General features: G+C 41.6%; 1 protein-coding gene across 1 annotated transcript in view; it reads right to left on the bottom strand.

The window, feature by feature from the left end:
- The window catches only part of NUDT21 (nudix hydrolase 21), a 704,082-nt gene that overhangs the window by 668,118 nt on the left and 10,130 nt on the right, over nt 1-25,834 (bottom strand). Inside the window, exon 2 of the mRNA XM_044081417.1 lies at nt 3,250-3,450. Coding sequence (XP_043937352.1) covers nt 3,250-3,450 — 201 coding nt within the window. The remainder of the gene's footprint in view (nt 1-3,249; nt 3,451-25,834) is intronic.

Here is a 25,834-nt window from a genome sequence, read left to right as displayed (position 1 = left end):
ACCCTCCGTGGTGAGACCAGTCTAGAGAAGAAAATGCCTGGCTTGGCGGAGTTGATGCCTGGAGAGAGTGGAAAGGAGCCATTAGTCCAGCAGGGAAAAGCCTGGAAGCCCTGCAGCCACAGGTGAGGTGCTACCACCACCATCACTTTTAACACCCCGGGGCGGTGGTGAGACCAAAGGATAGTGCTTTGAACTGGTAATGATTGGCCCCCGGCCGGAAGCTGAGGCACCTCTGAGAGTCTGTCCATTTTGATGTGATAGTACGCATCCTGGAGGTCCACCGAGCACATCGTCGTTCTCCTGCAGGAAGGGCAGGGTAGATTGAAGTGTGACCATCTGGAATTTTGTCTTGGAAACTGACAGGTTTAGTGTAGAGAGATCCAGGATTGGTCTTACATCTCCCGTTTTCTTTGGCACCAAAAAGAACCTAGACTATATGCCTAATTTGGCCTGGTCTGGGGGTGGGCTGGATGACTCGCTTTTCAAGCGTCTTGGAAATTTCCACTGCTGCATCCTCCATTTGTGCAGGCAGGACATCCGGGAGGTGTTTGGTAGGGAATGGCATTTGGGTGAAGGGAATTCAATATACTCTTGATATGATTTGCACCACCCAATGATAGTATGTGATAGACTCCAGGCTGTTGGGTGTAGCGAAAGTCGACCCCCGACTGTCTCCAGAGGCGAGCAGCGAGGCAGTCCATCAGGGCTACTGTGCAGGTTTGTCCAGGAAGGAATACTGAGACTCTTGGTCCCTCGGACCCCCTCTGCCACGATGGCGGCATCTGTCAAATCCCCCTCTTCCTCTATGGGAAGGAGAGTCTTGCGCATCCTGGGAAAAACCCTGAGACTTCCGGAACCACATCTTCACCCCTCGCCGATCCACCTCTTCTTCTCCCTTCGCTGATTGCTGGAAAAGGTTTGTTGAAGGGATGAGAAGCGTATTTCTATGGCAGTGTCTTCCTGCCTTTCTCACTCTGGACCAGAGTGTCACATACAGTCTTTCCAAATAGAGTGGAGCCATCATATGGGGCATTCGTAAAAGATGCTTTAAAGGGTTCCAAAAAGGCACTAGGTTGGAGCCAGGAGTGACGCCTGATGACAAAGCCTCAGCTGTAGCGATGCCCTCGGTAGCATAAGACAGGAGTCCCATAGAGGTGCTGGGGGTGGGAGGTAAGGGTGGCCACCTGGGAGGAGAAAACCTTTTTGTCTGCCAACATGGACCCTGGGGCAGACTCAGCGACCTTCTTAACTTGGTATTGCTGCAGCCTGATAATGTGTGCCATGTAGTTCAGCGCATGAACAGAGAACGTTGATGAAGCGTAAACCTGCTTTCCAAAACAGTCCATGGCCCTAGACTCTCAGTCTGAGAGATGGACAGTGGAGCTCTCCAGCACAAGCTCCTTCTTGGTGGCTGCCACCACCACTATGGCATCAACAGGGGATCCCTTCGACCAGTGTCGTTTTTCTGGTGGTGTACTGAGGATCTTGTTAGGTCATTTGGGAATAGGCTCTGCCTATGCCTGACATGCAATAAGATCCAATACGAGATCCATGGGAGGGAACACCCAGGATGTAGAGGGTCCTGCGCCAAATGCCTCCAGGAACACAGACTCGTCAGGGTTGGGTTTTTGGGAAGATCACCCCCCCCCCACGCTGGCGAACGATCGCCAACGTCTCCAAAAACAGACATCTGGGGGTGACCGGGGAGAATCCTCCCCTTCCTCCAAGTCAGTGTCCATGAGAGGCTCCAGCAGGGAGTCTAAATGTCTCCTTTTACACATATGTTTTCGAGTAACCTCCTCGGGGGGGGGGGGGGGGTGCAGCAGGCTGTCCCTGAGGGGGAAGGATGGTGGAATCCGGACCAGACACAGAGTGAGCAAGGACAGACTCAGAGGACAAAAGCGTCAAGGGTCTCTAAGGAACAGAGAGGACCCTCTTCACCACGTCGAAGGCAGAAAGTGAATGAACCCCTGGAGCTGGGACCACGACCTCTGAGTCAACGGGGGAGCCGAGCCAAAGCTCCAGGCACCAACACTCCCTGTCGATCAATGTGTGGGGATTGAAAGCCACACAGATCGAACAGGAGGAATCCAGGCACGGAAACCCTAAGCAAGCTTTGCACAGAGTGTGGTCATCAGAGGGAGGAAGCTTATGGACAACTCACACTCTCACTCACTCACCTAAACAGCAGCTAAATACAGAAAACCCTTTAAAAATAGACTACCCACTAAGAAAGGAAAGGTCACATTAGACTTAAAGGGTGCCAAACAATAGACAACTTAATACGAGAGGAGTAGAACAGTCTGTGTAACACGGAAAGAAAGCTTATATGCACTATACAAAACAGAAATAAAGACAATCAGAAAGGCTAAGGAAAGAAACCCCAAGGAAATGACCTACTTGATCTACTCTGGAGGAGCAGAGTAATCTGCATCAGTTTACAAGCATGGCAAACGAAATCTGAGGAATTAGAGGGCAGCAGAGCCTTAAGGGTGGGGAAAAGCTTGAGCTAAGCTTCTGTTTAAGTGTTGCTGGCTCGGATCCAATGTCAGATCCTAGACCCATATGTGATGAATGGTGACTGGGATAAGATCAGATCAACTGAGGTTTTATAATTGGAAAGATTTTTGGACATTCATTTTGCTTTTCACTGAATGCTGGTGTTATTGAACTTAACTAGATGGATTGTATGCGAGTAAGGAAAATGTGGGAAAGGCTGGGCATTACAGGCAGGAGTGTGTCCAAATTTGTATAAGTTAGGTTTCGAGTAAAGACAAGGCGCGGGAACTGATTTAGTGTTGTGCTTGTATGATGAGGATGTATTTACCACATGTCTAAGTCTCTAAGGAAAGCCCCCCCCCCCCCAAGGTAAGGTGTAGGATTGGTCTAAGACAGAAGCAGTGATAATATCAGCAAGGCTGAACAGGAGGAAGCAAAGTCAGAAGGTGAACCACCAGAAAGACATGCAGATAAAACACTTATTAATTAAGTTTTTGCGTCAACCATAACATATTTTGAACAAGTGTGCATTTCAGTATTTACTATACCGGTGTAAGTGGCAGCAGTTTAAAAAGTGCTTACAGAACTCATTTAAAGGAGCTCCAGCCAGTTCCATGAAAAAGTCACTCAAGTGACTTGGAGGACAGTTACACTTCCAAAACCTAACCTGCAAAGTGGATGTATGTAGGACAGTATACACTTAACTAGCTGCTGTGAGAGACAACTAAGGAATTTTAAACAAATACTCACAATTTAAAAAACGTTGTCCCAAGCTGCAGTAAAAGGACATGGGGCAGTCTGTGCTCATGGACAATCAAGACTCCCTCCACCGTCCTCCTCATCCCTATTTTGTCAAACTCCTCTCTCATCCGCTGGAACCGTGCTGCCACAGAGTTATCCTTCTCGTACAAAGGTTCTTTGGTACCAAAAGTGTAATTTGTCAATGGATAGCTGCAAAAACATAACAAAATAAGGTTAGAAAACATGCCTTTCTTTCATATTCTGAAATAACCAACCGTCATAAGCAACGTTCTCCACTAGAATTCCATGACTAGTGATTAGACAGATTATAATTTATAATCACATAACTGATAACCAAAAGAATGAAAAAACTTACCAGGCAGAACAAATATTTTTCTATACAAGATAGCTTATAAAAAATTCCAAGAAAAATGGAAAAAGTCCAAATGTACAGCTTACAAGACATCATCCATCAGAAGAGATGACAAACTAGTAAATTTAATTTATTTGTTTACTGGTAGGTGGGCTGGTCACAATGTCGTTTTCAGCCACTTGTTTTAAACTATGGGCAACTTAAAGAAGTAAATCTCAAGGAAAACAATTTACGGAATGACAGAAAAGATGAAAATGTCAACTTAAAACATATGGACTGTCATAAATGAAAATCATACAGAAACTATACCTATTTAGAAATCACTTCTATACCCAATGACAGTCAATTCATTTACAGAGTGCAGATCAGAGTGTAATGCGTGTGCGCAGTGTCTTTAAGAGGCATGCGACACTACGCATGCACACAAATTCTAGACACATGCAATCCCTAGTGCCATTATGTAGAAGCAGCCAGACAGTGAGCATGCAGGATCGCTTTAGTTTGTACAGAAGTTACTCAAGTCATGTCAATAAGCCTCTATAGTGATGTGTTTTTTTATAGAATAAAGCTGCTTAAACAGGACCCACAAAGACTTATTTATTCGTACACCGACACAAAAGCAACATGGTGTTAGAACCGGAATGGAAAAGAGAAAAACATTTGAAGCCATGAAATGTAAAGACGACAACGAAAGTAAAACCAAGAGAAAAAAACAGTACAAACGCAACCAGAAAGAATCAAAAGGTAATGAAAAATAAAGAAGTTGTTTACTCGATGCAAAGAGAGGCAAGAAAGGGCATTGCAAGGGCACAAACCGCATTATCAGGCAATAGGAAAGTACAAAAAAAGTTAAAGAAAATGTATAAGATGAAAGTATTTGACAAGACTAAAGTACAAAATGAGCATGTTTGAAGCAGAAAGTGTTTAAGGCAGAATTGGGCATGTTTATAGTAAAATGAGAACAAGAAAAGTACGTTGGGCATGAAAAAGGGCTTAAACAAGCAAAAGGAATAGAAGAAAAGTGGAAAGGGCATAGTAAGCAAAAATAAAGCAAAGTGACTGCTTATGTTTGGGCAAAGTGCTGTGTTTGGGCATAACTACGACTTCAACAATTACAAAAGTGCATGACTTTAGCATTTCTGCCTTTGCCAATTCCGAAAGCACACCGAGTGATGACAAATGACTTTAGCATTTCTGCCTTTACCAAATGGAAGATTTCATAAAGCATCGAAAACTCTGAAATTATTCCGCAAAGCATCTAAAAGTCTGAAAAGCTATTCTGCAAAGTTTCTTAAAAAATTGACAGCCAGAAAAAGTTATTTTGCAAGGTACAGTAAAGCAGAGAAATCTTAAAAGCTACACCAAAGTCCAGTTATTCGCATAATTCTGATAAGCTTGAAGAGAGAAAGTATAAGTTCAGAGCACAAAAGCAGTGAGCAAACTGTGTTTATGCCAATTACTTATGCACGAGTGTGTGTATATTCTTGCTTATTTGCAAGACCCTTCACGGATATCTGTTAATATGGCAGATGGATTTCGAAAACCTCAGCCACTTGTGTTTGATCAGATATTCTCCAGTTCTCTGCAGTATTCTGAACAACCTCAGATATTCTCCAGTTCTCTGCAGTATTCTGAACAACCTCAGCCACTTGTGTTTGATCAGAATACTGCAGAGAACTGGAGAATATCTGGACAAGAGTACGATATTTTCATACAAGCAGCTTATGCAGACTGCCTTGGCATGTGCCTCTCTCATTTTGTTTAATCTTGGAGGATCTGAAGCCATAGAAAGGAAACATTAATTTGTATATGCACTAGCGGTGTACGAAGGTGAAGGTGGAGACCGCCATATTGTTGTGTCAACTGAACCTAATGGTTGAAAGCGTTAAGTTGAGAGAAATGTGCAACCCCCACACGAATTTTACATTAGACAGGCATTTGTTTTACACAATAAATCTGAAACCAAGGGAAACATTTACAGCTTATATAACGGACTTGAGAAACACAGCTAAAATGTGTCTGTTTGGTGAACTGAAAGATGAGCTGATAAATGACAGACTTGTTTGTGGTATTAATAGTGCTGCAGTGAGAAAGACTTTGCTTCATGACAGTGATTTGACATTAACCAGTAAAGATTTGTCAGATCCATGAGATGACAGAAAGACGTACAAATATGCTTGCGAGTGACAAAAGCATGGTTATGGTGAGCTCCAGAGCCAACGTAGATTGTTTGCCATGTGTATCATACTAACAGGCCTAAGCAAGAGGCAGCCACAGGGCTTCCAAAGAAGGTACAAAGCTTTCCAGAAAGTTTCAGAAAGTGCAAACTCCACCGCCAGTTCAGAACCCAAATCTAGCTTTATTGTTAACTGTCGCAATTGAGGTGCAAATCATGAGTCTAAGAGAGAAGTGTTTAGCATATAGTCAGCAATGTCACAAGTATTTAAAATGGTTCCATTTTTTTTTTTTTTTTTTAAAAGTTTTGCAAATCAAGTAAGCCTCACTCAGTTGTAAAGAAAGGTCACACACAAAAAAACAAGTTGATCAAGTAGAGCAGAAACAGTCATCTTTCTAATGTGGATGGTGTATCAGTAGTTGGGAAAGAGTTGACGCAGTAAACTTATTAAGGAGGAGTGAAATGCTTTGTATGGTTTGGATCAATGGAAAACCTGCAGAGCTCAAAGTAGACACCAAATCAGTGTGTAATGTTATACCAGTAGACATTTACAAAAGTGAGAACTAACTAACAACTCAATATAACCAGCAGTGCGCGACTTGTTGCTTATGGAAGTGAAGAAATGCAAATCGAAGGTTCAGTAATAAACTTTCATGTTTACTGGCGGAGAACCATTACAACTCGTTATTCTACATAGTCTGACAATCAGTGCAATCTTTACTAGGTCTCAAAGACAGTTTGAGAATGAATCTGCTTTCTTTTGCTAAAGAAGTTCATCATGTGAGTGCAGTTCTAAGTTCCAATTTCTTCGAAGCCATTTTCTGAGTATGCTGAGGTCTTTGATGACAAACCGGGCAAACTTCCAGTTGTGTATATTATGAAGTTAGTTCCTGAGATCACATCAGCAAGAGTAGTTCCTACAGCAATGCAAAATAAATTTAAAGCTCAGTTGGATAAGATGGTGCAGTAAGATGTTATTTGTCCAGTCACAGAACCAACTGAATGGGTGTCGTCCATAATAGCCACTCTCAAGGCTCAGACAAAATTAGAATATGCACTGATCCTAGAGATATGAACAAAGAATTACAAAGACCATATCATCTAATGTGTACAGTTGAAGTCACAGCTATAATACCAAATACCACTGTATTTTCTGTTTTGGAAGCAGAGAGTTCATTTTGGCAAGTGATGCTTGATCGCAAAGCCTCATTTATAACTATGTTTGGTACTCCGTTTGGCAGATACAGATTCCTAAGGATGCCATTTGGAATAAATTCTCTAAGTGAAGTCTTTCAGCATTCAATCGAACAAATTTTTTCAGGATATCCCTGTGCTATAACAGTGGACGATCTACTAGTTGGAGGCAATGGCGAAGCAGAGCATGACAGAAACCTCAAGAAAGTTCTAGACAGAGCACGTGAAGTAAATCTGAAGCTTAGTCCTCAAGTTACATACATAGGTCATTTGTTTACAAGTACAGGGTTAAGACCTGACCCAAACAAATAGCTATTCTAGAGATATCAGCACCAGATAATGTGCAAAGTTTACAGCATTTTCTGGGCATGGTCAACTATTTAGGCAAATTTATACCAGACTTCAGCAAGCGGACACCACCTTTGAGAGAGCCAACACAAAAATGTTGTATGGTCACGGCTGGATCATCATAAGAAGGCATTTGATGACCTTGAGCAGAAAATTGCCACCCCCCCCCCCATTAAGATAATATGATGTGATGTGAATAAACCAGTTTTCTTTACTGCGATGCTTCAAAATTTGGTCTAGGTGCAGTTATTCTTCAAGAAGACAGACCAGTAGCCTACACGTCTAGTAAGTAAATCAATTCACAATGTACCTCTACATCCCAAATTTGTGAGGGATGCATGAATTTATCACCATTCCTCGATCGTAGGAATGTTTAGTTACTACTTTTTGGTGTCATTTGTGTTTCATCTGTCACTCTGCTAATTATTTCACTGGTAATTCTCTCCTTTCGTTTGTTCAGTTCAAACACTCTAAGTTGGGTAGGGTGGTACTTCATTACCCCAAAAGCTCTGCAATGTTAAAACATACTGCAAGTGTAGTTGGTTCAGTCAACTTCCTGTTAGTAACACAGTGTCAAATCCCATTCCAAGAAAACCAGTGCCATTGTAACTCGCACGTCATTTAAAACATGGCCTACAAATGTATGCTGCTTTTCAGCACCCAGATCAATAAAACACATCACAAGAGAGACACAAACACAAAGCCTACCAAAAAATCACTAAAAAAAAAAAAAAAAAAAAGAACCTCAGGCAAAAATGAAGAATAAGAGAGCTGTAAAATAAGAAATGTAATTACAGCTCTGCTAGTCTCTGTTACTCAGTTAAGTGGGATTTACTTATTTATTTACATTTGTTGACCGGGAGAGTCTGACTGGACTTGGGCCCGTTTTCAGTGGAGGCCCGGGGAGAAAAGCTCCACACTTAAAATGTTACAGACATAATTACAGTTGGAGAATATAGCAGTTAAAGATTTAAAACATAGCTACAGATGTAGAACATAATACACCAGTATACAACTAGAATCTGTGTCATTGCGAGGTACATAAGACATTAACAACTGTTACAATAAGAAGTTCCTACTGTATAATGAGTAGCTAGGCTTATGAGCATCTGAGCTGCTGTAATCAAGGTAGTTAGTGGGGTGGAAAGAGAGGTAGTGGGCAGATAGAGTGGGTGCTATTAGAGGGGGAGTTGCAAGGGCATAGCCAGCATGTTTTTAGGTGTGCTTTTAGTAAAGCCTTGAAGTGGGTGCAAGATGGTACTGAGGTAACTGTGGGTGGGAGGGAGTTCCATAATTTCACTATAGCACAGGAGAATAATGCTTCTCCAGCAGTTATTCGCTCTAGTATCCTGCAAGTGTTTTCTGTTGCTGGATCTTAATGGTCTGGTGGTAACATAGGGTTGGAGTAGATTCTGGAGGGATGGGACTTTTAGTGGATGGTTTACTAGTTTGTGGGAGAGTACAAGTTGATAACACTGAAGGTGAGGGAGTTCAAGCCAGCCCAGTTCCACAAGCGAGACACAGTGGCGACTACGGTAGGATGCCCCTGTGGCAAATTTGGCGATTTTGTTGTAGCAGGTCTCGAGCTGGTATATATTGGAGAGGCATACAGTAGGGTGGAGATAAGGTGAGAATTTGCTACTGAAATCTTTGCTGCTTTGGTGAGAAGTAGCTTATCTCTATATAATGACCCTAGTTTTTTGTGGACTTTTTTTTTTTAAGGTCATGGATATGTGAATGTCAAAGTTTAGTTTGTATATTTCCACTCCTAGCAATTTGGCGTGTTCTGTAGTATGGATAGTGTTGCTGTCTTTTGCTGTGATGTTAAAAGTCAGAGTTGTTTTGAGTATTTTTGGTGGGTTGGAAAATGAGTAGTTTAGTTTTGTTTGGGTTGAGTATTAATTGGGCACTGGATAACAAAGTTTCAACAGAGGAATAATTTAAAGGGATCCTTTGAAGGAACTCTAACCCAGGCCCAAAGCAATTACACAGACTCAATGCAAGAACAAAAACTGTGCATTTATTTAATTAAATTTGAAAATGCTCTTTCCCCAAAAACTAGCTTAAAAGGCACATCGGCACAATGCCACAGTCCAAGGATACTTATAAAAATGGGTATAGGAAGGTTTGCACTCTAGACTTCTTTCTAGGAGAGGGGAAAAGTATCCATGCCAATAAAGGCATCCAGTTAAGCTTTGAGAAAGGTGGACAACCACTGAAATCACTAGCCAGAGAAAGAAACTGACTAATACTAAAAGTTCCATACTTACTATAATGCACAGCATAGGGACTTAGTCTTCAGCTTTCTCTATCCAGACTTCTTGAGTCCCAAGCAGATATTTTGGGTTGCCTTCCTCATGAGAATGTCTCCAATAATTGTGGGCCCAAAGGAACAAAGGGTATCTCTACCACATCCTGCTTACAGTGGCTGGCAGAAGCATCTAGTGAAAGCCACATAGCTGTTGCACAAGGATCACAAAAGGCTACACTGTGAAAAAAAAAATGTCCAGAGACATAGGCACTTCTTATTCCAGTAGAGCAGTGCCTGAGAGATGGGCACTGTTCTACTGGAATAAGCTTTAAGCTCAAGTCTGCAGAGATGTTACATGTACCATTCAACCACCCAGCCAACATTACTCTGCAAACTTCAACAGCCCAGCCAACATTATTCTGGAAACTTTCCAAGTTTTTTTTTTTTTTTTTAAACAAAGGTTCGTGAACAGATGAAAACTCTCTGATGGATTTGGTGCTGTCTACACTGAACAGTCTAGTCACATCCAGAAAATGCAGAACTCTCCAATATTTTCCCTCTCCTTTTTTTCTACTGCTGCTGCTGGTGACTTGAGCCTCTTCTAAGTCTGCTTCCCAACTGCCCTACTCTTGGAGGTTCCCACACTCCAGTAGCACCCATGATCTGACTAACTGTGGTGGTGGGAGTCTCTTCTGAGAGAATCCTCTATACAGAAAGGCCTGAGACTCCTGCCTGCTCAGGGTTTAACCATGTCCCTCCAAATGAGATGGGGCAGACAGGGAGTTGCCATAAAGTGGATTCCAGCAGGCTTTTCCTTGGCCCTACTCTCAATATATCAGAACTAGGCTTATACTGTTTCTCCAAGTATTTTTACTCTGTGCTTTCACTTGGTTTAATTTTTACCATGACAGGAATGGAACCCATTCCTAATTCAAGGTAGGAATGGAGTTCATTAAAATTAGTTTCAGTTTTTGATGTTGTGTTCTTCTTGGCACCCATAATTGTCTCTTCCTGTAATTCATATGGGGCTACATGTATTCATAGCATATCTATATACTACTGTAACTTTTTTTTTTATTTTATTAAACCTGTTGCTCCTACTACTCAGTAATGCAGCTAGGGCGAGGCAAGAGGTGCAAATGTGATTGGCATTCCATTATTCCGATCAATCTTTAGTGCAATACTGGCTTTTGAGCCAGTACTGCATTTGCAGTCAAATCTGAGCACTGTAGCTTTCCATGTGTGGTCTAAACCATAAGTTTGCTACACTTAAAGCAAAACAAACAAAATTAAATATTTATATTAAAATTAGATGAAGTGCAGTGTAAACTGTTGTTTATTCAGTTTAAAAGAAAATATTTATTAACTAAAATGTAAGGAAGGAGGGCCAGGGGAAGGGCACAGAAACAGGACCTTACTGGCTGGGGAGGAGGGAACGTGTCATGCAACTGGTTGGTGAGCCACTAGAAGGAACTGACCCCTCCTCAGTTCACTTGAACTGAGGAGCTGATGCCCTAGTCCATGGGACCGTCACCGGGTGCAGGTTGAGCCAGCTGCGCTTCAGCTACTATTGGAACTGTCCGAGTACCCATCTTCCACACTGCTCTCATTTCTGCCTGCATACTCTGGTATTTTATGAGTTTATGACTCTCTGTACACAAGACACTAATCACTGGGTGTAACAAATTCAATGATGAATGCTACTTTTGTCTTTTTTCATAGAGTACTATATCTGGTTTTCTCGCACCCATTTTTTGAACTGTTGATAATCGGTGATCCCGTGCGATAAACTTCATTCTCTACAAAGTTTTGTGGCTCAGGTTTCCAATGTGTCTCAACTACTTCTATATTGCAATGTTTGCAAAATCCTCAATGCAACAGTCTTTTCCACATTATTATACCTTTAAACACACAAGCTCTCCGCCATTAGTGTATCACACCCAGCAGCACGATATGCGACAGTTTTCATTTGTTTGTTTAACCAGAACCTGCATTTGTCCATTTCTGCCACCTTTTCAACGGACTTTGTAAACAGTGTACACAGACTATAGTGGGCAACAGTTACTAACATTTCATCTTTCTGTTTGAATTCACCTCTCCTTAACCATTCCTATTTCAAAGCATGGTCAACAAAGTTTTTCCAGGAGATCTTTATACTTTCTTTCCTTATGCAATCCCTATCAAAATGTTCCTGCTAAATTAAGGAAAGATTTCATCTTTGACTTCTCATGTTTTAAAACTTTCACCATGTCTGGATTTGATGAGATCAGAAGATTTGAATGCAGTCCACAGACTGCAGATCTACACATCTAATCAATTTTGGGGAGGCCCATACCTCCTTCAGAGAGGAGAATATGCAGTCTTGGTCAAGGCGCAACTGCGAAGTGGTTTCGTCACTGCTTCAGTTACTGCAATATAAACTGATCAATGTAGGGTTTATCTTATACATCTGAAAGCATTACTTTATCCAAGAAATGTGGAAAGCTGGCAAATCCCTTATTTGTAATATACCCATGCCTACTTAAATCTTTTGCCTTGTAACAACTTTATATCGTAGCTTTATTTTACAACAAACAATCCTTTATTCCACATGATTTTGTTATCTTTTGTTTCACTGCCATAACTGATTTTTCTGAAGGACTAAATTCCGTCTGCATTAATTCAACTGTACAGTTTGTGTACTGTCAGAAGGAAAATTATTGGTCCACAGTTCTTCCCTTTTTTAATTTCTCCAAATATTTGGGGTTTCTAATACTGTGACGGGAAAGGACCCCATTCCTAAGTCAGAGTATGATTAAAGTTTATAAAATTAGTATTGTTTCACTCTTTGATGTCAGCCAGTAATGCTCTTGAGCACCCATAATGTGCCCAGTAATGACTCTTTCTGCAATTCATACAGAGTTGCATGTATTGGTAACATATCTAAACATTATTGTAGACTTCTAAGGCCTGTTGCTCCTACTGCTATTGGAACTATCTGGGTATCTTTCTTCCACATTGCTAGTTTCTGCCTGCAAAACCTGATATTTTATGACACTCTCTCTCTCTGTGTATGCAGGACACTGTAGTCATTGGGTGTGGCGATTTCAATAATCAATGCAACGTTTGTCTTTTCCTGGACCACTATAACTGGTTTTCTAGCATTTATCTTTTGAATGGTTGGTAATGGATGATCCCATGTGATGTAGACAACCATTTTCTATGATGTTTTGTGGCTCAGATTTCCAGCGTTTTTCAGCCACTTGAATACCATAATGTTTGCACAATCTCCAGTGCAAATCTTGCCACATTATTATGCCTTTCAGTCCACAGTCCTTCTGCCATTAGTATGTCGAAACCAGCAACGAGGTACGCAACTGTTTACAGTTCTGTTTTACAAAACCTACAGTTGTCCGTTTCTCACACACGTTCAATGGACTTCATAAAACAACGTATACGTAGCCCACTATCTTGGGCTGCCAATATTAACCCTTCATCTCAACAGGGTGCTGGCGGAAATTGGGCTACTGTTGGCCGAAGAAGAAGAGGGGGAAGGCATGCCCGAAGGCAGGAAGAGAGGAGGAAGGTTAGGAGTGTAGTACTGAGGGTAGGAACTTTGAATGTTGGAAGTATGACTGGTATAGGGAGAGAGCTAGCTGATATGATGGAGAGAAGGAAGGTTGATATATTGTGCGTGCAAGAGACCAGATGGAAGGGAAGTAAGGCCAAGTGTATAGGAGGCGGGTTCAAATTGTTCTATCATGGTGAGGATGGCAGAAGAAATGGGGTAGGGGTTATTCTAACGGAACAGTATGCCGAGAGTGTTTTGGAGGTGAAGAGTGTCTGATGGAGTGATGTTTATGAAGCTTGAAATTGATGGTGTAATGATGAATGTTGTTAGTGCATATGCTCCACAAGTTGGGTGTGCAATGGATGAGAAAGAAAAATTTTGGAGCGAGTTGGATGAAGTGGTGGTGAGTGTGTACCCAAGGGTGAGAGACTAGCGATTGGAGCGGACTTCAATGGGCATGTTGGTGAAGTGAACAGAGGGGATGAGGAAGTGATGGGTAGGTATGGTGTTAAGGAGAGGAATGCAGAAGGTCAGATGATTGTGGATTTTACGAAAAGGATGGACATGGCTGTGGTGAATACATATTTTAAGAAGAGGGAGAAGCATAGGCTGACGTACAAGAGTGGAGGAAGACGCACACATGTGGATTATATCCTATGTAGGAGGGCCAGTCTGAAGGACATTGGAGACTGTAAAGTGGTGACTGGGGAAAGTGCAGTTAAGCAGCATAGAATGGTGATCTGCAGGATGATGTTGGCGATCAAGAAGGAGGAGGAGTGTGAAAGCAGTGCCAAGGATTAAATGGTGGAAGTTACAAAAGGGAGATTGTGAGGTGGAGTTCAGGGAAGAGTTAAGACAGGCACTGGGAGGCAATGAAATAGCTGGGTAACTACAGCAGAGCTAGTAAGGGAGACTGCTAGGAAGGTGCTTGGGAAAGACATCTGGACAGAGGAAGGAGGACAAGGAGACATGGTGGTGGAATGAGGAAGTACAGGAGAGTATACGGAGGAAGAAGCTGGCGAAGAAGAAGTGGGATTGTCAAAGAGATGAAGAAAGTAGACATGAGTATACGGCGATGAGGCGCATGGAAAAGAGAGGTGACTAAGGCTAAGGATAAGGCATATAGAGAATTGTATGAGAGATTGGACACTAAAGAGGGAGAAAAGGACCTGTACCGATTGGCTAGACAGAGGGACACAGCTGGGAAAGATATGCAGCAGGTAAGGGTGATAAAGGACAGTGAGGGAAACGTACTCAAGTGAGGAGAGTGTGTTTGTAGATGGAAAGAGTACTTTGAAGGGCTGATGAATGAAGAGAATGAGGGAGAGAGAGAGAAGGTTGGATGATGTGGGGATAGTGAAGCAGATTAGCAAGGAGGAAGTAAGGACAGCTATGAAGAGGATGAAGAATGGAAAGGCTGTTGGCCCAGATGACATACCAGTGGAAGCATGGAGGTGCTTAGGACAAATGGCAGTGGAATTTTTAATAAGACTGTTTAATGAAATTTTGGAAAGTCAGAGGATGCCTGAGGAGTGGAGAAAAAGTGTTTTGGTACCTATCTTTAAGAATAAGGGTGATGTGCAGAGCTGCAGTAACTACAGAGGGATAAAATTGGTCAGTCACAGCTTGAAGTTATAGGAAAGAGTAGTGGAAGCTAGGTTAAGAAGGGAGGTGATTATTCGTGATCAGCAGTATGGTTTCATGCCAGAAAAGGGCACTACAGATGCAATATTTGCTCTGAGAGTGTTGTTGGAAAAATACCGAGAAGGTCAGAAGAGTTGCATTGTGTCTTTGTGGACTTCGAGAAAGCATATGACAGGGTGCCTAGAAAGGAGTTGTGGTATTGTATGAAGAAGTCAGGAGTGGCAGAGAAGTATGTAAGAGTGGTACAGGATATGTACAAGGGTAGTGTGACATTGGTGAGGACTGCGGTGGGAGTGACAGATATGTTTAAGGTGGAGGTGGGTTTACATCAAGGATCAGCTCTGAGCCCTTTCTTATTTGCAGTGGTGATAGACAGGTTGACAGATGAGATTAGACAGGAGGCCCCGTGGACTATGATGTTTGTGGATGACATTGTGATATGTAGTGAGAGTAGGGACCAGGTTGAGGAGACCCTGGAGAGGTGGAGATATGCTTTAGAGAGGAAAGGAATGAAGGTCAGCAGGGCTAAAACAGAATATATGTGTGTAAATGAGAGGAGGGTAGAGGAATGGTGAGGATGCAGGGAGTAGAGTTGGTAAAGGTGGATGAGTTTAAGTACTTGGGATCAACAGTTCAGAGTAATGGTGAGTGCGGAAGAGAGGTGAAGAAGAGAGTACAGGCAGGGTGGAATGGGTGGAGTGAGACCAGCTATGTTATATGGGTTGGAGACGGTAGCATTGTCGAAAAGGCAGGAGTCAGAGCTGGATGTAGCAGAGTTAAAGATGTTAAGATTCGCACTGGGTGTGACTAGGATGGACAGGATTAGGAATCAGTATATTAGAGGGTCAGCTCAGGTCGGACAGTTTGGAGACAAAGCAATAGAGGCGAGATTGCGTTGGTTTGGACATGTGCTGAGGAGGGATGCTGGGTATATTGGGAAAAGGATGCTAAGGATGGAGCTGCCAGGTAAGAGGAAAAGAGGAAGGCCTAAGATGAGGTTTATGGATGTGGTGAGAGAGGACATGCAGGCGGTTGGTGTGAAAGAGCATGATGCAGAGGACAGGAAGAAATGGAAACAGATGATCCGCTGTGGCAACCCCTAACGGGAACAGCCGAAAGAAGATGATGATGATCTCTTGGTTTAAATTAGTCTCTTCTAAACCATCCCTGCATTCGTTCCCGATCTACACGAGGTTCTTCCAAAAAATTTATATACTTGCAACTATATTTATGCGTTTTATATTTAACATTTGTTGACTAGGAAAGTCCACTGGGAAAGTCCACTGGGTCAGAGACCAATTTTCAGTGGAGGCCAGGGGAGAAAAGTTCCACGAGCATTACAAAAGAAAGACCATATTAAAATACAATTAAAAGTATTACAGATATTACAGGGAGAAAAACATATTACAATTTACATTTCTTAGGATTTGCATTAAATTGAACTAGAAAAATCATTACAATAGGTTGTAATGTTACATCAATAGACAAGGCATGGACTAAGAAACATTACTTTCTTTGGTAAGATTATGGTATTCGGTATAGTAGGAATACACTAGTAAAAATGTGAAGATTGGGTTTTGCAAAGTTTTGTCATCTTAGTATTGGACTAAGAAACATTACTTTCTTTGGTAAGATTATGGTATTCTGTATAGTAGGAATACACTAGTAAAAATGTGAAGATTGGGTTTTGCAAAGTTTTGTCATCTTAGTATTTGGTGATATGTACTCTTAAGGTGGTTTTGCTCCTGAGGCAGGTGCAGAATGGATTGTTTAATGAGTTTTTAGAACTACTTTAAAAGTTTTTGGGTGGTCAATTTAGGTTATTTCTGATAGAAGGTTATTCCATACTCTAGCTATAGTATGGGAGAACAAGCACTGTCCTGCTCTTTTGTTGGGTTTAGTTAGTTACAGTACAGTAAGCATGTGTTTACAGGAAGATCTTGGTGTTCTTGTGGGGGTGTACGTTTGTAGGATTGAGTTGAGGGCAGGGTAGTCATTTGGTTTAGAAATTAGTTTGTGGGCCAAGGTTAGTTGGGTGCATTGTAGACAATAGGAAAACTAGCCATTTTAGCTTGGTGATGGCATGGCAGTGATGAGAACGGTGTGGTATTTCCAAGGTGAATTTGGCTATTTTGTTGTAACAATAATGTAATTTATTACTAAGGGTTGTGTGCAGATTACAAAAAATGGCTTGTGGCAATATAGTTTACCTAGTTTGAAATGGGTTTTCTTTACTGCAGTTAGGATGTGTGATTCGTATGCAAGTTGTTACCTATTGTTATACCTAGCATTTTGGCTGTTTTCATTAGTTCTATTTCTGTGCAGTCTTTAACAAGGATTTTGAAGTCAATGTCAGTTGATTTTGTAGAGAAAAGTAGAAGTTTAGTTTTTTGGGGGTTCAGCATGAGTTGTGCAATAGGTAAGCCATGATTCGATGGAAGTAAAGGCCTGTTATGCAACTGTGGGGAGGTCTGAGAAATCTTTGGAGGTGGATATTAGTGTTGAATCATCGATGTATTGCATAAGATTCTGGATTGGGGGGGGGGGGGCTTTGTGCAGGTCATTGATGAAAATATTGAACAGTAGTGGACCTAAAATGGATCCTTGTGGTACTCCTACATTGTTAGGTTGGTAACAGGATTGTGCATTTAACCACCTTGCTGATTGTTCCCTGTTCTGTAGGTAAGAGGTAAACCAGTTGAGGGATTTTGAGGAGCAACCTAGTCTTGATAGTTGGTTTACTAGCTTAGTATTTGACACTGTGTTGAAAGCCTTGGATAGGTCTAGTAAGATAATGGAGGTCGGATGGCCTGCATCTAAGGCTTTGTTGACAGTGTTTGTGAAAAATACCAGGGCAGTAATACTGCTATGCCCTGGCCAGAAACCGTGTTGGGTAGGGGATAGAAGAGCATTACATGAGAGGTGTTCAAGTAGTTGTGAGTGAACACATTTTTGATAGTGGGGAGAGTATAGAGGTAGGGCAGTAGTCAGAAAGATCATGAGAGCTTCCCCCTTTGTATAGTGGGGTAATGATGGGATTGTTTTTCCATAGAAGAGGAACGTAGGATTGAGAGCGAGACCGAGAGAGACATTTATGAGAATGGTAACTGGATAGGCTATTGAGCTAGCTGCTAGTTGTAGATATTCTGGGGGAAGATTACCTGCAGACAGTGAGCAAGGTTTGGGTTGTTTTAGGAGTTCCAAGATCAGCAAGGTGGGTACAGGTTGGATAGTGAAGGAGGTGGCTGACTGTGTAGTAGAGTAATCTGCAGGGGAGGGGGAGTGTTTTCTTGATGGTGGGAAGTATGTGTTTGAAGTGGATGGGCAGTCTGAGTAGCTTTTGAATGGTAGAGATAAAGTGGGTATTAAAATCTTGGGAAATGTTGTGGGCTTTTGTTTGGTGCAGGGGATGGGTTTTGGATGGTGCCTGGGTTAAGTAGAGAGGAGATAGACTTCCAAACCTTTTTGGGATCGTTATAGGAGGTGGATAGTTCAGCAGAAAAATAATATTTTTTTATCCTGTATCACTGGCTTTTTTGATTTGTTACGGAGTTGTTTGTAGTGGAGTTCGTTTTGTTTCGTCTTTCAGCCATATTTTCCATGCCTTGTTTCTAAGATAGCTTGTTTGGTTAGTTTTATTAACCAGGGGACATGGTTAGTTTAGTACGCATTGGAGCTAGGCTATTGAGAGCATTGAAAAAGACTCCATTGAAATAGTCAACATCTTCATCTAAGGGGAGTATTTTTATTGGGTTCCAGTTTTGGGTGTTTAGGATACTTAAACTTATTTTGGTCAAAGTGGGGGAAAATTCCTGGAGGTTCTCTAAGACTGTTTTTTGATTGCTTGAGGGTGAGTCCTATAGGTATAAGCTGAAAGATGGTCGCTTACTGTATTTGGTAGGGTGCCCAAGTTAGAGTAGTTTTGGGGATGGGTTACAAGTATCCAGTATAGGGTTGATTCAGAGTCTGTTGCTAGACCGTGAGTGGGAGTAGTGATGACTTGGGTGAAACTGAAAATTTCCACATTTCTTGCCTTCTCATCTGGTCCTTCACCTTATATTCTTTGTCTTTTGGCACATTCAGTTGATCTGCTAGCCTAAGCAGGGAAATAGTCTTACATTTATTCTCCTCATGTTTCAACTCTTTCACTACTTTTGGGTCTTGTGAGGTCAGCAGGTGTGTGTGTGTGGAGTCCCTCATGTTTCAACTCTTTCACTACTTTTGGGTCTTGTGAGGTCAGCAGGTGTGTGTGTGTGTGTGTGTGTGTGTGTGTGTGTGTGTGTGTGTGTGTGTGTGTGTGTGTGTGTGTGTGGAGCCCCACAATTAAAGATCTACACATACAATGAATTTCAATGATGTCCATCCCTCCTTCAGAACAGGGAATATATAATCTTGCTGTGCGCCAATTTTTATAAATCATTTGGTGAGCATGAAGCATCCTTGTTTTCCTATCCAGCTCATCTTGGGGACACTCAATCACTCCAAAACTGTAAGTTAGGACAGGAAGAACAAACTGGTTTATAGCTTGGATCTTGTTCCTAGATGTCAACACCGTTTTCAGGAAAGTATTCCTTACCAAGTTGTATTTGCATTTGTTCATGTTTTATTGTTGATCCTTCAATTCCCAAATATTTATACACTCTTTCTTGCTAGAGTTTTTTTTATATCACATACTTGTCCCAAACTGATGTTTTCTTGGCGCTGCAGTTTTCCTGATTTAAAGGTTGCTTTTGGGCATATATCAAGACCAAATGACATTCTTATATCTGAAAAAGTTGTGCTTTCAGTTCCTCATTTGATGAGCTATACAGTTTCAAATTGTCAAGAAGCTGAGAAGTCTTTGCACTTTGTTGTTTTCTAACAGCCAAATTATAGCCATGACCTAATCTGTTAAGTAGACATCTTAATGGATTAAGGGCAAGCAGAAAAGCAGTGGCGACAGAGTCTCACACTGGAATATCCCCCTTTGGATTTTTAACCCTGGAATAAGTAGTTGTCCATCATGGCTTAATTGCAAAGTGGTCTGCCACTGTTTCATGACCACTGTAATGTAGTCTATCAGTGTAGGGTGTACCTTCTACATTTTAAGCACTCTTTTATCCATGAATGTGGGATACTAATCAAATACATTTATGTAGTCAATTCATGCCATACTTAAATTCTTCCCCTTGTTACAGTTCTCCACTGTGACTTTAAACACCAGATGATCCTGTGTTCTATATGAATTTTTTATTGCCCTTTTGTTCTATTGCCACAATCGTGTTTTTCTCTAAATGACTATAAACTCTGCCAGCATCAATTCCAGTGTATAGTTTACACATCGTCAGAAGGAAAGTTACTGGTCTATGATTTTTAGGGTAGTTTGCAGGTTCACTCAAGTAGGAGCATTGTTTTTCCTGTTAGCCAGGATGTCGTCTGTTCGGGTGTGCATATGAATAATTCTTACTCATGGCTAAATTTTCGGGCAAAGATGTTAATACCTTTAGCCCAATGTTAGGTACTGCATCTGGGCCGGAGGCTTTCCAATTAGAGATTTTTTCTAACTTTGTTTCAATCATTCTGGTTGTTACTTCATCCCTGCCTGCTCACACCCTTGTTCTCCCCCTCCCCTGTTTATTACCTTAAGCCAACCCCAAAGTTAATAAATATTACCCGTGACTGGCACCATTTTTATAACTACAGCCACCCTTTGTCACGATCATATATTCATTTTCAGTTTACTCCGTTACCAGATTGTTTCCAGCCCCCTCATAAGAGCTAACAGGGTCTCTACCCGCTTTGCTCCCCCACCCTGCCCCCTATTTCCTCCCGCCCCCAGTGGTCCTACCTTTATTAATTACACTCACAAACCCCTCCCATCTTTCCAATAGCCAACCACAGTGGTAACCCAACACTACCTCCTCCATCTTCCCACTACTATCACACCTACTCAACGAACATGTACAAGCATACCTTACCTATGCTCACTGCATGCACGCTCCTTGCATATCTTACATCCTACCAAAGCTCAATCATTCCCCCACTCAACCACTACCACTGTAGTGCTACTCACACCACCACTCATGTCCCACCCTCACTCAGCTCACCTGCCACCAACTCAAGAACCATCCCTATGCACCCCCCACATATTCTACCAACTATATTACTCAAACATAAAGCATCCCTACAACTTAACATAGTAACCCTCCCACTATACCTATTACCCACAGAGCACAATCATAAAGTTTCCCTAATAAACAAACATTCAAAAACTGAGAAAACTAATAACCTCATGCATATCAAAACTAGCCCTAAGTGGAGGCATCCACCCCAACTCTGGCCCTACCATCTCCAACCCTCATAATCAGACTAGAAACCACAACTTCTTCCATATCACAGCCAATAGAAAGCCAAGGGACTTCCTTCTACTAAGCCTAAACATTACAAGTATATCCAAAGTCCATGAACTCCATGTCACCATAGACTTGTACTCCCCAAATACAGTCATCATGACATAAACCTGGCTAAAACCTCACATTACCAGTGAGCAAATACTCCCTACCAGTTACGGCATACTAAGAGTAGACTGGCTAACTGGTTATGGCATACTAAAAGTAGACCGGCTAAACAAGAAAAGAGGCGGTGTAGCTATAATATTTAAACAGCATCTAAACACCCAGATCTTAATATCATCAGCTCCACAAATAGGCAATGAAGAAATAATATATACCAACCTCAAAATAAACCAAAACAACAATCAACATAATTGGATGCTACTTCCCACCTGGCCAAAATATCCCTCCACTAGAAAACCTCCTCAGCTGGTCTACCCACCATCTCCCCCAAGAAACTATAATTTTTGGTGATTTCAATAGACTGGCAATCCTGTTCTGGCAACCATCCAACCAATCATGTAAACCTTCATGGCTTCACCCAACTAGTCCAGTCGCCAACCACGATAAATAAAAACTCCAGCAAGCACACTACCCTGGACTGGATACTAGTCAGTAAGCGCCCCCAGTCATATAGAACAGGCTGCTTATCAGATAGCCTCAGTGATCACCCCCCAACATTCCTACTCAAAAAATACATATACCAAGCTAAACCTGTCATCTACCGTCAAATACGTAAAAAACTAAACTTTAACCAATTCACATTCATCTCATCCCTCAAAAGAATATAGCTGGTATCCTCTAAAGTACCTCAGTCTTGATGACGCAGTTGAAATTTTTAATGCTACCTTCCTGAACATCCTTAATTACCATGCCCCCATAAGACTTTCCAGAACCAAAGCACAACCCTCCCCATGGCTACAGAAAACCACTAAGTCAGAAATGAAAAACAGGAATAAAGCCTGGGAGCACTGGCACAAAACCCCCTCAACTAGACAGAAATTCCTAAAACTACACAATACAGTCAAAAAGCTAATAAAACAGGACAAATTCCAATACTACTAGTCTGCCCTAGACTCATCCCGACACAGCCCCAAACAATTTTGGTCCTCCATAAACTGCATCATCCACCCAGGTAAAGTCAGTACCCCTCCTCCTGACATCCCTCACTCCTCCGAAAATATTGCTATCTCACGCAACACACACTTCACACAAACCATACTATCACTAGCTAAACACAACACCCTTCCCCTCCAACCCACACCTTTAACAAGTAATCTCCCCACTGCCTTCTCTTTCTCCTGTACCTACCTCCAACATAAACTCTTAACTAAACTTAAGCCCACCAAATTAGCAGCAGACAACCTCCCAAGTGAATATCTACAAATCGCAGCGGATGCTCTGGCCTACCCAGTATCCATCTTGATTAACCAATCTCTGTCAGAAAGTTACGTTCCCACACCATGGACATTATCGCATATAATTCCCCTCCACAGAACTAACACTGCCCCATAGCTATTTCCTCTCCACTCTCCAAAATACTAGAGAGATGCACACACTCTCAGGTCTCAGACTACCTCCTTAGCAACAACCTCCTTTACAATACTCAGCATGGTTTCCGACCAAACCATGGCATCACCACTGCCTTACTATCCTTTACTAACACTATCCTTCAGCATAAAAACAATGGCTCTCTCTCCTCTGCTACTTTCCTAGACCCACCGAAAGCATTTGACATGGTCCCACACAAACAACTCATTGTTGTCCTCGATAACCTATCCTTCTCTCAGTCACCAACTGGTTTCAGAGTTACCTGTCTGACTGCCAACAATCCATTGTATGGCAGAATGACACATCTCCCCAACTACCTGTCTCCATAGGGGTTCCCCAAGGATCCATCCTTGGACCCCTACTCTTCTCTGTTTTCACCAATGATCTAGCCTCTGCCACCAAACATGGTACACTCATACAATACACAGATGACTCAACCATCATCTGCTTAGCCCAGTCCCTACCCAAACTGCAAAAAGTCACAGAAAGCTTTTTCCTCTGTTGAAACTTGGTTATCTGATGTCCAATTAATACTCAACCCAAACAAAAATAAACCACTCACCTTCCAACCCACCATACTCAAAACTCCTCTTACTTTAACATCACAGCAAAAGACAACACCACTATATACCCAACTGAACACACCAAATTGCTAGGAGTGGAAACAAACTAAAAATTTGACATTCACATATCCATGACCATAAAAAATAGTCCACAAAAAGCTAGGGAGCGTTATACAGAAATAAGCAACTTCTCACCAACGCAGCAAAGATTTCAATAGCAAATCCCCACCTTATCTCCACCCTATTTTATGCCTCTCCAATATATACCAACCTAAGGCAATGCGATCTAAACAAGCTATGGAGACCTGCTACAACAAAATTGCCAAATTCGCCACAGGGGCATCCTACCGTATGCACCACCGTCTCTCACTTGCTGTACTGGGCTGGCTTGAACTCCCTCACCTCCTTCAATGGTATCAACTCTCTCTCACCCACAAACTAGTAACCCAGCCACTAAATGTCCCATCCCTCCAGAATCTACTCCAACCACATCGCATCACCAGACCACTAAGATCCAGCAACAAAAATCACTTGCAGATCACTAAAGCCAATAACTCTGCTGGTGAAGCACTATTTTCTTGCACCATAGCCAAATTATGGAACTCCCTCCCACAATTACCTCCGTACCATCACGCACCAACTTCAAAACTTTACTAAAAGTGCACCTAAAAACATGCTGGCTATGCCCTTGCAACTCCCACTCTAATATCACCCACCCCATGCAACCACTACCTTCCTTTCCACCCCACTAACTACCTTGATTATAGTAAGCTCAGATGCTCATAAGCCTAGTACTTATTAGACAGCAGGAACTTATTGTAACATTTAATGTCTGTTATGTACTTCGCAGATAAAGATTCTAGTTGTCTACTGATATGCTATGTTCTTCATCTGTAAATATGTTTGTAATTAATTACTATGTTAATCGCTATGTAATCCAATGTAACTACTGTCTGTTTATTTTAACTGTGGAGCTTTTCTCCCCGGGCCTCCGCTGAAAATGGACCTACGTCCAGTCGGACACTCCCGGTCAACAAATGTAAACAAAAAAAATCCCATTTCACATCCTGTACATTTAAACTTACTCTTTCTTTTGTTTCTTTCAGACATTTAAGCATCTTTTTTGTGTTCCACAAGATCTTCATAGACACTTCTCCAAAATGTATCCACTTCCTTTTTTGGTTGTCTTTCAATTCCTTTATAAAACATTTTTGGGTCATTGATAATGGCTTAGTTTGTACTTTTCCTTCATATTTGTCTATGTATTTTCTAAGTTTTTTCCATCTGTGCTGAAAATTTTAGTTTATTATTTGCGATAGTGCATGACAGTGCATGACAGATCCTGATCGGTTTTAAAATGCACATTGCTTTTATCACGTCTATCTTATTTTTGTTGATCTGCTCCCTCTTCTAATACTGACACTTTTTGTCTTAGTTACTTTATAGGTTCTCTCTATTCGATACTTCCATGATGGTATTCTATTTCACCCCTTTCTCTCCCTCACTACCCTGTGTTCTTATGGTAGAACTTTATCAGTTATTAATTTAGCTGCACAGTAATAGATCCTGTTTACTTCTGTTATATTGCATGAATCTCTATGGACAGTCCTAATTACTGTGTTCATTTGTTTATCAAACTTCTGACTTTTTGAGTATTATTGACAATCTGCAGTCTACTTCTTTGATTCATTTTAATATGTCTATCTACTTCCATTAAATCAAGCAACTCTCCTCTTGGCACATTTTTTTGTTTTTCACTTCCTGCAAGCATTCTATAGAAAGTTCTATTGCATCTTTCTGTGGCACATTCTCTTCAATTTCATCATGTGCCATCCGCTGCTCTGTCATATGAGAACTCACTGGCCTATCACTCCTCAACATTACCTGTGTCAGAGTTACCACAGTTTCCTGTTCCTTCCCTTGCTGTCCAGCTTCAAGTGAATGTTTATACTGAATTTCTGTGGAAGGCTCCAAAATATCTTCATATGGCACCTGACCAATTGCTTCCAAATCCACTGGTTTCCCCTTAATTTCTTGTTCCATTGCTCTGTCCTGTTGTGGTGTTTTCTTAATTAGATTTTCTACACTGAATCCTTTGCTTTGGAGGTACTTTATGACCTTAAGGAGGAGACTGGCTTCTATATGTTCCTCACTGGACAGACTACCTCTGCTTGGGAATCTGTTAAGTCTGCTTCATTCCCTTAAAACCTCTGTGAGCACTGCAAAGTGACAGCTGGATCCACCTCAGCAGCAAACAGTAGTAGATGCTAGACTAGATACAGCAGTGTGCACATCTTCAAGCCACACTCCCTTGCACACACACAGAACTAGTCCGAATGGAGAGATGAAGTCAGCAAGCTTCTCAGTACATACATTTGGATAAGCTAAAAGCCAAATTATACTTTAGTATATGTAAAATGGTGATCACCTTTTAAGTTGTATAGCCCTAGATGATAAACAGGTTTTACAGCATATTAAGCTCAGCTGCATCTACAGAGCATAACAGATGCAGCACATGCAACACACACATACCCCAATAGAACATTACAGCAATAACCAATTACTGGGTGTGG

This window comes from Protopterus annectens, chromosome 8.part0 (genome assembly GCF_019279795.1).
Source record: "Protopterus annectens isolate FY-2018-M chromosome 8.part0, PAN1.0, whole genome shotgun sequence".
NCBI lineage: Eukaryota > Metazoa > Chordata > Ceratodontiformes > Protopteridae > Protopterus > Protopterus annectens.
Note: the sequence above shows the minus strand (reverse complement) of the source record. Positions and strands in the feature narration are given on the sequence as shown.